General features: G+C 40.3%; 1 protein-coding gene across 1 annotated transcript in view; it reads left to right on the top strand.

The window, feature by feature from the left end:
* Window positions 1-9,257, top strand: part of LOC142245424 (QRFP-like peptide receptor) — a 54,566-nt gene extending 45,309 nt beyond the window's left edge. The window contains exon 2 of the mRNA XM_075318115.1: window positions 6,549-9,257. Coding sequence (XP_075174230.1) covers window positions 6,691-7,989 — 1,299 coding nt within the window. The 5' untranslated portion in view covers window positions 6,549-6,690 and the 3' untranslated portion in view covers window positions 7,990-9,257. The remainder of the gene's footprint in view (window positions 1-6,548) is intronic.
* The last annotated feature ends 5,167 nt before the right edge of the window (window positions 9,258-14,424 follow it).

Here is a 14,424-nt window from a genome sequence, read left to right as displayed (position 1 = left end):
GGGTCGACACTGTTGTACCCTCGGACTGCAGGGCAGCTTGAACTTGTTTGGATGTTAGTCGAGGTTCTTTATCCACCATCCGCACAATCTTGCGTTGAAATCTCTCGTCAATTTTTCTTTTCCTTCCACATCTAGGGAGGTTAGCCACAGTGCCATGGGCTTTAAACTTCTTGATGACACTGCGCACCGTAGACACAGGAACTTTCAGGTCTTTGGAGATGGACTTGTAGCCTTGAGATTGCTCATGCTTCCTCACAATTTGGATTCTCAAGTCCTCAGACAGTTCTTTGGTCTTCTTTCTTTTCTCCATGCTCAGTGTGGTGCACACAAGGACACAGGACAGAGGTTGAGTCAACTTTAATCCATGTCAACTGGCTGCAAGTGTGATTTAGTTATTGCCAACACCTGTTAGGTGCCACAGGTAAGTTACAGGGGCTGTTACTTACATAAATTAGAGAAGCATCATATGATTTTTCAAACAGTGCCAATACTTTTGTCCACCCCCTTTTTTATGTTTGGTGTGGAATTATATCCAATTTGGCTTTATGACAATTTTTTCTCTTTTTTTTCATTGAAGACAAATTAAATGAAGATAATAAAACCAAAGAATTTGTGATTGCAATCATTTTCAAGAAGAAACTGAGTATTCTCTGACAGAATTGCAGGGGTGCCAATACTTTTGGCCAGCACTGTATAGCATAAATATCTCCCAACAGAGTATTACGAAATGAAGCTTTTTTTTTTTCATAACTGGTCATCTCTCAATATATGTTGAGCCAAGAGAGAAGAGAAGGAAGGATACATATCTAATAATTCATTGTAGATCGATATATCGCTGTCATTTTGCAATCTGTAGAGCAGGATTTATATTTTTTTATACCTCCATCTATAGACCGGTGCCGAGAGATCAACCCATATAATTAAGTAGTCTATTAATGCACAGAAGGGTGGGCGATGTACTTAAATCTGCCTCTGATTTTCTGGATTAATGAATTGTGAAGCTCGATTACTTTCACTGATAGAGAAATGTCCAGTAAGTTAATTAAGTCTCTATGGAGGAAACTGTAGCAGCGGCCATCAACTGATTTCCCCTCCCCCCCCCAATCTGTCCATTAATTATTACATGTATATAGGAATTCCATAATGTCTGCCGTTGCAGACTATTACCTCCCATGGATGTAGCCCCCGCTCAATGCCGGCTTCTGCATTAATCAATCCTGTATGAATCCAGTGATTAAACTAAAAATATTAATGCATCATTTATCCGGAGAAAATCAAAATTAACATTGCAAATGTTGTGTGTGAACAAGCCGTAGTCATTATATAGTCCATAAATCATACTCACGCCTTAGAACCATTACACCTAAGAAGTATATTTATAGATTTCTTTTCCCGTCTTCCATTCTGTCCCGTATATCTAAGTAGGGCACAACAAAGGATGCCATAACCTCCGAAAATGTAAGGACTCGGAGCTCCTAAGTGTAAGCCATAAATCACTTTTGTGGGAATACAGTTTTAGGCCCCATTCACATGTTGAGTATTTGGTGAGGTTTTACCCCAGTATTTGTAGCCAAAACCAGCCGTGCGTGAGAAATCTAGAAATGGTGCCCGTGTGTCTATTGTACTTTTCCTCTGATTGTTCCCCTCCCGGTTTTGGCTACAAATACTGAGGTAAAAAACGTACCAAATACTCAACATGTGCACGTGGCCTTATATTTCATGGCAAACCTCAACCTTTTTGCTTTAAAAGGAAATGTCTTTTGTCTTTATAATTACAGTATTTTTCACTTTATAAGACGCACTGGATTATAAGACGCACCCCAAATATTTAGATAAAAAAGGTAAAAAAAAAAATATGGGGTCCGTTTTGTAATCCGGTGGTGTATTACCGGGGACGTAGGGGTCACAGGAGGCAGGGGCGGTACAAGAATACGGAAATGCTGTGGGCGGTGCAGAGGCAGGCCCAGATACTCACTGTGAGCTGCGGCGCTCTGGTGGGGCAGCTGGTGCTGCTCTGTCCTGGAGCGACCGCAGTCGGTGCGTGCGCAGATGAGAGCTTGAGCCGAGAGCTCCATCTGCGCACGCATCGGCTCTGGGTGACATTATTTGAAAGCCCTTACCGCCGACATCTTCAGAATGGCCCGTACCCCGCTGCCCACAGCAACCGCAGGGCCACCCACCGCACAGAGCAATGCCGCAGAAAGCAGCACAGCATTGTCCTGCCTCCTGTGACCACTCAGCACCCCTCGCCCAGTAAACTACATTCAGATTTTAAAACTCACACCTCAATTTCCTCCCAAAGTTTTGGGAGGAAGAGTGTGTTTTATAATCCGAAAAATACGGAAAAAGTCTTTAATAAAATACTGTTTCATTAAGGCCATGTTCACACGATGAGTATTTGGTGAGTTTTTTACCTCAGTATTTGTAAGGTCTTTTCAAACTCAATTTGATATATTCCAGGGGTCAATTTTATCTCAAAATATTTGATAATTGACCTCAACTGGTCAATTTAACAGAGGAAAAACAGGGATAACTTTAAAAATAAGCACATCCTGGAATACCCATAGGTTATTCCTAACAGAACCAACACCCAATATGTAGTGTACACTCATCGACCGAACTGTTATTTTAGATACCATGCACCCTATAGAATGCCAAAAGGTTATTCTCTACAGAACAGAGACCTAATATCGGCCCAAGGCCATCATCTGAACTGTTAGAAAACAGGATGTGCTTATTTTTAAAGTTATCCCTGTTTTTCCTCTGTTAAATTGACCAGTTGAGGATGTGATTTGGATGTCGAGTAGTGGTCATAAAAATATCAAAAAGAGTGACCAGGGATAATTTTTGCATTAGTGTGGTTGTATGGTCTCTAAAAACTGGATAGGGGTTGGAACTAGATATAGAGACGAAATATCTTTTTTGTCTCTGTATAAAGCTCCTAAAACCACTGTGTGACGGTGAGTTTAATAGGTTTCATATAATATATAATGTGAATAATGGTATGAAGTATATATAAACCTTTGAAAAATTGCAATTTTTCCCTCTGAGGAATTTTTTGATGAGGAGAAATATGTATCGATTTGTGAAAGAAGGATGATTTATGTATTGCTATGCATCTACCCCCTTATTGGTTGAATCCAGCTGAGACACTGTATGTTTTTATGTCTATGAGTCTGTTTAGCTTTTTGATATAATAAAGGAATATTTTTTAAAATTTGGGGTTTATAATATATATTTTGAGATCAGTATTTGTAAGGCTACATTCACACGATGAGTATTTGGTGAGTTTTTTACCTCAGTATTTGTAAGGCTACATTCACACGATGAGTATTTGGTGAGTTTTTTACCTCAGTATTTGTAAGGCCACATTCACACGTTGGGTATTCGGTAAATTGTTTTACCTTAGTATTTGTAAGGCCACGTTCACTCGCTGAGTATTTGGTGAGTTTTTTACTTCAGTATTTGTAAGGCCACATTCACACAAGTATTTGGTGAGGTTTTTTTTACCTCAGTATTTGTAAGGCCACGTTCACACGTTGGGTATTTGGCGTGTTTTTTTACCTCAGTATTTGTAAGGCCACGTTCACACGTTGGGTATTTGGTTAGTTTTTTACCTAAGTATTTGTAAGGCCATGTTCACACATTAGGTATTTGGTGAGTTTTTTACCTCAGTATTTGTAAGACCACGTTCACATGATAAGTATTTGGTGAGTTTTTTACTTCAGTATTTGTAAGGCCACATTCACATGTTGAGTATTAGGTGACTTTTTTACCTCAGTATTTGTAAGACCACGCTCACACTTTGAGTATTTGGTGAGTTTTTTACCTCAGTATTTGTAGCCAACACCATTAATGCAACAATCAGAGGGAAAGTATAATAGAAACACGGGCAACACTGCTGCATTTTTTACCCACTCCTTGTTTTCCTTTACAAATACTGAGGTAAAAAATTCCCCAAATTCTCAATCGGTACACATGGCTTCACTAGACAAATGGCCAGTTTACCGTACATAGGACAAATATTGTATAATTGAGATTTATAGTCTCAGACTATCAGTCTGTGCTGTGAGATGGAGAATTACAGTTCTGACATGTTTGAGTATTGATATTATCCCCTAAACTCTTGCATACTTATTAAAGTGTCTGGTTGACAAAATGATACTTATAGGGGAATCCTGACTTTTCCCAGAAAAATAATGTCACATGGAGATTTGCTCAAAAATCACCGAGTGTCATGGCGACATCAGACGCTGTTCACACTACAGATACTGACAAAAAAAAGACAGTTGCATTCTGAAATGCTAAAACATGCAAACAATGAATGTAAGAGTATAGATAGGCATTACGGCTAAAGTAAATTTAAGCAAAAATGTAGATATTTGGCATACAAATTGGCCATTTCTATATCTGCCCAGTAGCCACATCAAGGTAATCTTAGATATTGGGAACCTACACTGAACTGAAGGCTCTCTGGGTTAAAAAACCTTCATGTGTATGGGCGAGTAGGAACCTGCTATAAAGAAAAATGTCACCTGTGGCTAGTAGGGGGAGGGGTGCATGGTCTGAAGGCATGACCCCATAATCTAGACAAAGAGACTGACAGCACTCCCAAAGTGCCGTATTTTTGTCCACACTACAGATTCTGACACTCCACATGGCTTCTCTGGTGTTTCTGAATTACACAGACAGGCTCGGGCGTCAATCAGCTGTATGCTCATTAATGGTCAAGAGTTAACCTCTGCTAGCCTGCTGGTTACCCCTGGGATCACATAGTGCTGGAAACCCATTACATTTACTCCCCACCTTTTTAAGATGGTGGAATCTGTCTTCCCACGTCGACTATAGTTTATTACTGTGTTGGTCTGTGTGCTGTTGTGTCCCAGTCCTGCTGGTGATTATATTGCGTGGTGCTTGCAGTTGTTGTGGAGTAATCTTGTCTTCTTGTTGTTTCCTCCCTACCTCTTGTTGCCTTATACCTTTCTGTGAGTGTGCTGTGAGATAGAGTTTTGGTTTCCCCTGTTTGTCGATCTCTCTTGGTTTTACCACACTCCTGTCTGAGCCCTCTCCTGAGGTAGGAAGGGGGGTATAAGATCAGGACTGGTCAAGAGCAGAGTCAGGAAAGCGGCTCAGACATCCTCACCTTCAAAGGTAACTCTGAGAAAAGGGATAACTAAGGCCAGTCTTGGAGGCTTGGTGCCAGATCATCATTATATAATGGCTGACAAATTGGATTCAGCCACTTGATCCTTTATGTACCACAGGAGATAAGCTGCCACCAGAACAGTCTGACAGTACTTTATTCTCCTCTCCCAATTAAAGGGAATTTAGATAAAATTGTTTCTGAAAAAGACAAAGGGGCACAGATGAGGTCTTATCCTGGTGGAAAACAGAATACAATGCACGGGAGCAATCACCTAGGGTAGTTGTTGTGAGGGTCACAACTACCAAAAAAGCAGAAACAGTCACCTTGTTGGCTGCCGCAGACCCTGAGGATGGATTGGTATACATGAAGTTGAAGTAAAGGGTTAACCCGCGCTGCCTTGTGGAAAGAGAAAATCACTCGGGAGAAGTAATCTTCAAGGATTTTATTACTCAACACGTTTCAGAGTCCATACAACTCCTTCTTCAGGGCTCACAATCACTGATCTACGTCAGTGATTTTGTTCCTGAAGAAGGAGTTGTATAGGCTCTGAAACGCGTTGAATAATAAAATCATGAAGATTAATTTTCCCGTGTGATTTGCTCTTTCCATAAGGCAGCGAGGGTTAACCCTTTCCTCCTACTCCACGTTTACCAATTACAGGGAATTTGTCAGCCAGTTTTCTCTATGAAATCTCAGAACTGTATGAGGAAGGGAGAGATAGCCTGATTTCAGTGATGTATCATTTACTGGGCTACTTGCTGCAGTTTTGATAGAACCCCTATTTTCTCTGCTGTAAATGTAGCAGTGCTCGGAATGCTGAGCCCTGTATAACCCCACCCACACCACTGTATACACTGTACTTGCCAGGAAGCTGCCAAACAGTGGTGGGGGCAGGGTTACACAGATTAGCTGGACAGCCTTGCATGAGACACCTAGTCCTGTAATGATAATCTCCTGCTGATAAAACACTGATTGCAAAATGCAAATTCATTATTTAAAAATCATACAATGTGAAATACAATAAAATAATAATCATACAATAAAAATGAGCAAACTCTCCATTCTTTGTAGGTGGGGAAACTTGCAAAACCGGCATTGTATCAAATACTTATTTTCCCCACTAAAGTATATGTATGCTCAGTACATTAGAAATCCTTAGGGATGTACATAGGCTGCTGTGTTTCCAGTCCGTTTTGTCGAAGTTTAATTTTTATTTGCTGATAATTTCTACATCATCTTGACATCAAATTTCCTAGACTGTGAAGCGTGCATCCATCTATAGAGCGGTCCTTGCAGATCCCGTATTCACAGTTTATTAATACTCCCTCTTTCATCAGATACTCACAAACGTGCATTAGAAATAACATCCGTTAATCCATATTTATTGCATTTTCTCTTTCAGAGTTGGACTTCTTCACTCGCATCATGCAAAAACAATACATAGCGTCTGGAGAGAGCAGAATAGCAGGAGGCGATGCCAAGTTCTCCCAATTAAGTCTTGAGCTAAAATTATCAACGTCCTGTTCTCCAGCCTAAAGAAAGCAATGAATTCCTCTGATCATACACCCATGTTCAACTATTCTGTTCTCGATTTCCCCATAAAGGGAAATCTGTCCATACAGATGTTTAGAAATGACAGCAAGGAACTGGACATTGAGGAGCTGGAGAAGATGCTCTTTCTTTTCGTCAAGGAACCAGTGACTATAAGCCTTATCGCCATGTACATTGTGTCCTTTGTCGTGGGCATCATTGGCAATATCATGTCTATTAAAGTGTTGACAAGGAAGCGGACTGGCCGGACATCAAGTTTGAGTGCCACCAAAAGTCTACTTATAAACTTGGCCATCTGTGACCTCATGGTGGTCTTTGTGTGCATGCCCATCACAGTTGGCAACCTGATCTACAAAGCCTGGGTTTTCGGCGACTTCCTCTGTAGAGCAGTGCCCTTTATCCAAGCTGTATCTGTTTCCGCAAGTGTACTAAGTCTTACGGTCATCAGTGTAAATAGGTATTATAATGTCCATAACCCGCTAAATGCGCGATCCTTCTTCACCCAGAAGAAAATCTACTGCTCGATAGTAGTGGTGTGGCTCGTATCCTCTAGTATCTGCTTACCGCTAATATTTATGAATAAAAGAGAAGAGATTGAGATCCCTCAAGGACTTCCTTGGGCCTTCCCGATCTGTACAGAGATCTGGCCTGATGTTGTGTTCAAGCAGGCGTACAACTTCCTCCTCTTCTGTTCTTTGTATTGCTTACCCGTTCTTTTCAACTTGATCATTTGCTTCCTTACGATACGTAAATTATGGAGCTCCTCAGGCAGTTTTAAAGATTGTGACTCAAGGAACCAGTCTTTACCAGTGTCCCGGTTGAAAATTAGGAAAAAAATTGCCAAGATGGTGGTGGCCTTGGTGTCGCTCTTTGCGGTTTCTTGGCTTCCAGTTTACATGTTGGATATCTGGATTGACTTTAATAATCCAAAACCATCTCAAGATGATACGCCATCACCTTGGATTCTTCAGTTGAGGCCTTTCGCTCAGTGGCTAGGACTGACAAACTCTAGTCTTAATCCAATATGTTATTGCTTTGTTGGTGATCTCTACCGGTCAGCGAAGCACATGAAGAGCATGTACCACAACCGGATGGTTTCTCTCTTTAGTTTCTCATTTTCTGATGGATCTCCAACGTCAATACCCAAACTGTTGTCTTACAAGAACTCTTTACATTCCACCAAAAGGTCCAAACTGAACTGTCCATTATCGATGGGGGATAAATGCGAAAACTGCTATCCTGAGATCAGTGTGAGCGAAACACCTGATATTACCAGTCATTCTTTGTCCTAGGGAATGATCTTATTGACCTATGAGTGTCAATGATCATTCTCTCCTGTAAAGATTAATTGTGCAAGAGTTTCCACTAACGACTACAATTTGCATTATAGATCCATGAACAAAACAGTGACATTTCATTGTCAGTACATTGACTTCTTCTACTGTATTTCAATTATCATGACTAATTTACCGTCCAACTACTCTAAGTAGACATAAGAGACGCGTCTCATTAAGATGAATTGATCAAATAAGTTCAGACTGGTCGAAGGAACAGATCACATTAGGATTTATCAGAGAAAGTGACTTAGCCCAATGCAAATGATCTGATATGGGACGATGTGAATTCTACGAATTGTAGACTTCTCACTATCTAGACTGTTGGTATGACCCATAATGAACAGTAAAGTGAAAAAGTTAGGCAGGTGTGAAAAAGTGCTGCAAGGTAAGAATGCTTTCAAAAAGAGAAATGCTAATAGTATATTTTTAGCAATTAAAATACAAAATTAATGTACAAAAGAGAAATATAAATCATTATTTAGCATGGCCGTCCAGCCTCAAATCATCACTTTTGCACACAGTTTTTGAAGGAACTTGGCAAGGAGGTTGTTCCAAATATCTTGGAGATCTAACCCCAGATCTTCTGTGTATGAGGCTAGTGCACATCTTTCTAATTCTTCATGTAATCCCAAACAGACTGGACAATATTGAGATATGGATATTGTGTATCACAACACAAGGAGGTTTTTACAAACATTGCCAACTGTCATGGCGGCATCAGGATCTGTGGAGACTACAGATTCTGGCACTCTGCCTGTTAACTTCTCTGATGTCTGTGAACAGCGCAGGCAGACTCAGGCATTGACCCATGGACATGTAGTTCATAGGCAGGCTAGCAAGAGTTAATCCCTGCTTGGCTGCTTGCTAGTCTCCTTTGATCGCATTCTATGGGAGAGCCAGTCACATTCGCTTCCCTCCTATATATGCTGGCTGAACACTTCCTTTAATGCCAGCTATAGCTTCTCTATACTGATCTGGTGAGATGTTGTGATCCAGACTTACTGGTGGTTATAATACTTTGTTGCTGTCAGTGGTTGTGGTGCTAACCCTTGTTGTCTTTTTGGTTGCTGCCTTCCTTCTCTTGCTTTTCTCTTTAGTCTCTTACTGTTTGTTCCTAGGGCTTTTCAGTGTCTAAGTTTTATTTTTCCCTGTCTGTCTTTTTCTGTGGTACCATCTCACTCCTGTTAGTTATCCTACAGTCACATTGTGACTCTGTGCTGCCATCCCATTACTTCCAGGACGCCTTGTTCTTCTTTACTCTGAAGATAGGTCTTATTGACTTATTGAATGTTTGGGATCATTGTCCTGCTGCAGAGTAAATTTGGAGCCAATCAAATGCTTCCCTGATGGTAATGCATGAGCTTAGCAGTAAAGAAGAACAAGGAGTCCTGCAAGTCATCATATGGCCCTACAGTCTTGGCCAGAAGTGGTCTTCATGGACAAATAATGACAAAAAAGCCCATAACTTCAACATGGTAACAAGGCCAAGAGATCAGCTATGCACAAATACATATTAACTGGGGTGCACAAAAATGGGAGCAGATGAACTGGACTAAGGAATTAAAATATTTGGCTATAACCTAAGGCAGTTTGTTCCCAAAGGTTTGGCGAGTGGAACAATAATGAGTGTCTGCAGGAAAAGTGAGGCATGGTGTAGGAGCCTGGAAAGTTTGGGGCTGCATTTCTAAAAATCAGGACTATCTCCAGTGTAAAGAAGAACAATGAGCCCTGGAAGTGATGATCCGGCCCCCGCAGAGCCCTGATCTCAACATCATCCCATCTGTCTGGGATTATAAGAGGAGATAGAAGGATTTGCACAAGCCTCATCCGCAGATGATCTGTGGTTAGTTCTCCAAGATGTTTGGAACAACATTTCTGCCAAGTTCCTTAAAAACTGTGCAAGTGTAACCAGGAAGAAGTGATGCTGTATTGAATGCAAACAGGGGTCACGTGAAATATTGATTGGATTTAGACTTCTTTTTTGTTGACACTTTGCATTTTATTGATTGATTAAAAATAAACCACTAACACTTTTTTCAGTGCATTCTTAATTTGCAGCATTTTTTTCCACATTTTCCTAAAACCTTTGAATAGTATTGTATGTTATGATAGGGTATAATTCATGATGTAGAATAAATAAAGTTACAGGATAGACACAGAAATACCTTTCTTCCATGAAAATAAGAATAATCAAAGGAGTCAGTCAACCCAAGCTGACGGTATAACTAAGCACATAGCTTTGCAGGGGATACAACCCATATAAAAATTGCACTTTTTGTGTTCGATTGGTTGCCTCCGTTCTGAAGAAATTGAAGTTGCTACTTAAGGTGCCTTGTGCGTCCTTGGCACGGCCAAGAGAATCAGTGCCCCATTCCGCCCACTACTTTTGCATTCCCCCTCACTGGTGATTGACCGCCCTCATGGCCATCCATCTGATCATCTTTTCACGAATACCTTGGTACTGCACAGGCTGAGAGAACCTGTGGCAATTTTTGATGTCTTGATGATAACTCCTGAAAACATAAGTCTGGCGTCTTACTTATTGGGGACATACAGTTTATATGGATGTAGGATGAATTGTGGTGGGATCAGCCAACCATCCATCCCATCATGGCAAAATTTCAACCTTGCCTTACCCAATGCTTTTGCTTTATTAGATTATCCTAGAGATAAATGACTTATTACCATCTCCCCATTGAAAACATATGCACGCTCTGCCCAGCCGAGCATGTATGTGTATGACATCTATGTAGAAAGCATGAACAGCTTGATACTTTTTCTTGCATGGGAGGCCTAGGTTAAGGTGACGGGTAGGGTTGGTTTATGATTGATATACTAGACCAGTCATGATTAGCCATTTGTTCAAGTGACAATCCAAGAAACATACGCTCCATATGTATTCAAGAGCATGCACATTCCTTCTTAATCTAGATTTACCCCAACCCCAGATTACTTCATACTGCTACATATTGTAATAGCAGCATATCTTAGTGCTATATAAAACTTGGTTTTACTAAAATTTGCCTTTAAAAGGGTTATACATTCATGAGAAAATTCTTAAAACAGCTCATAAAGTTATAAAATAATATAAAAGAAGTCATACTCAATTTTCCGATCACCACTGATCTGGTTTTGATGCTTCCCGGTAGCCGCACAGTGTCTGTACTGCCTGAAGCTTACGGGTTAGTCAATCACTGATTGACAAAACCACAATTTACCAATTACCATTGATCTGGTGTTAAAGCTTCCTGGTAGCCCATAAGTTTATTTCATCACTGCAGTTTATGGGTTAGTCAATCACTGGTTGAAGCCAATCACCACTGATCTAGTTTTGATGGTTCCCGGTATCCCGTCAGTGCCTGTACTGCCCTCAGATTATGAGTTAGTCAATCACTGGTTGACACAAGTACAATTTACAGATCACCACCGATATAGTTTTGATGCTTCCAGGTAGCTCACGAGTGTCTGTACTGCCTGCAGATTATGAGTTAGTCCATCACTGGTTGACTAAACCACAATTTACCAATTACCACCGATCTGGTGTTAAGGCTTCCTGGTAGCTCATAAGTTTCTGTCCTCCCTGCAGCTTATAGGTTAGTCAATCACTGGTTGAAATCAATCACCACTGATCTGGTTTTGATGGTTCCCGGTAGCCCGCCAGTGTCTGTACTGCCCTCAGAGAGAGAGTCAATCTCTGGTTGACTAAACCACAATTAACAGATCCCCACCAATCTGGTGTTGATGCTTCCCGGTAGCTCACGAGTGTCTGTACTGCCTGCAGATTATGAGTTAGTCAATCACTGGTTGACCAACCCACAATTTACCAATCACCACTGATCTGGTGTTGATGCTTCCCAATAGCCCGCCGCTCTGGCTGAAATCCCCAGGCCTCTCACATTAGGACAGGGTTTCCGAGCCTCAGAGGTCCAGGTGAGTTCTGTCCAAGCGCACAAAAGGTCATGGCCTTATAACATACACCATAATCTTGCACACACATGCATACAACCGCCTCAGGCCTCATTAGGGCCACAAGTGAGGGATCTGGGGACTTCAGAGCAAACGGCAGGGATGAGATGATTCAATGAGAACCAGATGGATACCAGTGAGGAGCGGAGAGGTGAACGGTGAGGTAAGTATAGTTTTTTTGTAACCTTTGGTTGCTCTTAACGGTTCAGAAAAAAGCTGAATCCGCGCGCAAATGAATTACTAAAAACTGTGAAATTTTGCGAATGCAGAGTTTTGTAACATTCGAGTATAATTCAAATCCACTTGAATAAGCCAATTAACCAGCACATTGGCGGGGGATCCTTAAAGGGAACCTGCCACCAGATTTGGCCCCTTTAAGCTGTGGCCACTACTAGTAAGCTCTTATATACTGCATTCTAGAATACTGTATATAAGAGCCCAGGCCGCTGTGTAGAACATAAAAAAACACTTTTATATACTCAACTAGGGGGCGGTACGGTCTAAAGGATGTCGCTGCTGTACTGCTCTACGGTCCGGCGCCCCCTCTCTGCGATGATCGCCGTCCTCCTTCTACTCAGCCCAGTGAGGATGACATGTCCTGCATCGTACACCAAGGCCGGTATTGTGTTCCTGCGCAGGCGCACTGTGATCTGCCCTGGTCAGTGCAGATGAAAGCATTGTAATGCGCATGCGCAGGCGGCCTTTAACCTTTCCTCACACCTGTGCATTACAGTACTTTGATCTGCCGTCAGCAATGCTGTGTGGGTAAGGCCTGGGTTCTTATATACAGTATTCTATAATGCTGTATATAAGAGCTCACTGGTGGTGGCCGCAACGTTTAATCACCAAATCTGGTGTCAGGTTCCCCTTAAGGTGAGTATGACTATATTATATGACATTATGAGCTTTTTTAAGGGTCGACAATACTTTAATTTAATATTTTGGATGTTCCCTACCATTTGTTTTTTGCTTTTATTAGTGATGAATATTTTATTCTCTTTTTATACAATATGCGGGGTTATTTATGCCATTTATTTGTATAGATATGGAAATCTCATATACATTAAAGCCAAATATATAGTTTGGGCGCATGTAAAGATATTTTATGAAACGCAAATAAGCTTTTTTATATCTATAATAAAAATGGAACGATTATATAAAATAAAATATAATGACTATTATAAGGTAATGGCACTAGTGATATCTAATATATTATTTTTTTTTTACTGTTTTCTTGCTGTTATGAGCAAACTCTATACAAACCAAAAGAAATTTAACACGACCACTTTGTTACTAAAACAGTGCCCCATCTGACCACAGGTTTTGTCTGGTATTGCAGCTCATTCAATTCGATATTCTAATCAGTGGTTCACATTAAAGTTTGGCTTCTCCTTGTAAAGGGGTATTCCCATCTCCAAGATCCTATCCCAATGTGTAGTAGGTGTAATAATAATATTAGCAAATACCTCCAATTAGAAATATAGTATAGTTCTCATGATATAGCCATGTCTCTTACTTCATGCGCAGGGCATTGCAGCTTAGGTATCCATGGTTATGACCACGAGCAACTAATTAGCTGTCATTATGAGTGGACATAACCATGGACACCTAAGCTGCAATGCCCTGCACATGAGGTAAGAGACAAAGCTAATCAGGAGAACTATACTACATTTTTAATTGGAGGTATTTGCTATTATTATTATTATTAATATTATTATTATTATTATTATTATTACACCTACTACATGTTGGGGTAGGATTTTAGAAATGGGAATACCCCTTTAAATAATTGGATACATTTAAAGAAAACCCATTTTTTTTGTTTTATTATCCTATTTTTTTTATTTATTGTTACTGTTCATTTCAGAGAGGAAAATATCCCTGGTATCTGACTTTTCTTACTGTTTCACCCCCTCCCCCTATTTTCTGCATGTATTGCTATATTCTCCTGATGGACTCAGATACACATTGTCCCATAGATGGGTTTGTTGTGGAACAGACCACTTTACACATAAAGGGGGGGATCTAAATAAATTTTTTAAAAAAATTGTTTTTTTAGACCCTGTTTTTGTTATAGGGTGTAAAATAAAGAGAGGCAATAAGTAAATTATATTCCAAAATACAGAGTGACATCACACAATGTTGTATAAATTGTGAACCTATACATAAAGGTCAGTGTAACGTATGAGGTCGTAAAACAACGTAAGGTATTTCTTTGTACTTTTTCATGAGCATGGAATAAATCTTTTTATAGAAAAAAAACTATTGTGTCTGATTTTTTTTTTTTTTTTTAAGAGTAACTATAGGGGTGAAAAGTTGGAGGCTAAAGTGAACCCAATGGACCCTCTTTGTCATGTGGAGGAGAGCAGATATCAAGGTTTTGGACCCTCTGACAGATTTTACATTGGGACCAAAGAGCTACAA

The sequence above is a fragment of the Anomaloglossus baeobatrachus genome, chromosome 7 (genome assembly GCF_048569485.1).
Source record: "Anomaloglossus baeobatrachus isolate aAnoBae1 chromosome 7, aAnoBae1.hap1, whole genome shotgun sequence".
Taxonomy (NCBI): Eukaryota; Metazoa; Chordata; class Amphibia; order Anura; family Aromobatidae; genus Anomaloglossus; species Anomaloglossus baeobatrachus.
The sequence above is the reverse complement of the archived record's forward strand: the minus strand, read 5'-3'. Positions and strand labels throughout refer to the sequence as shown.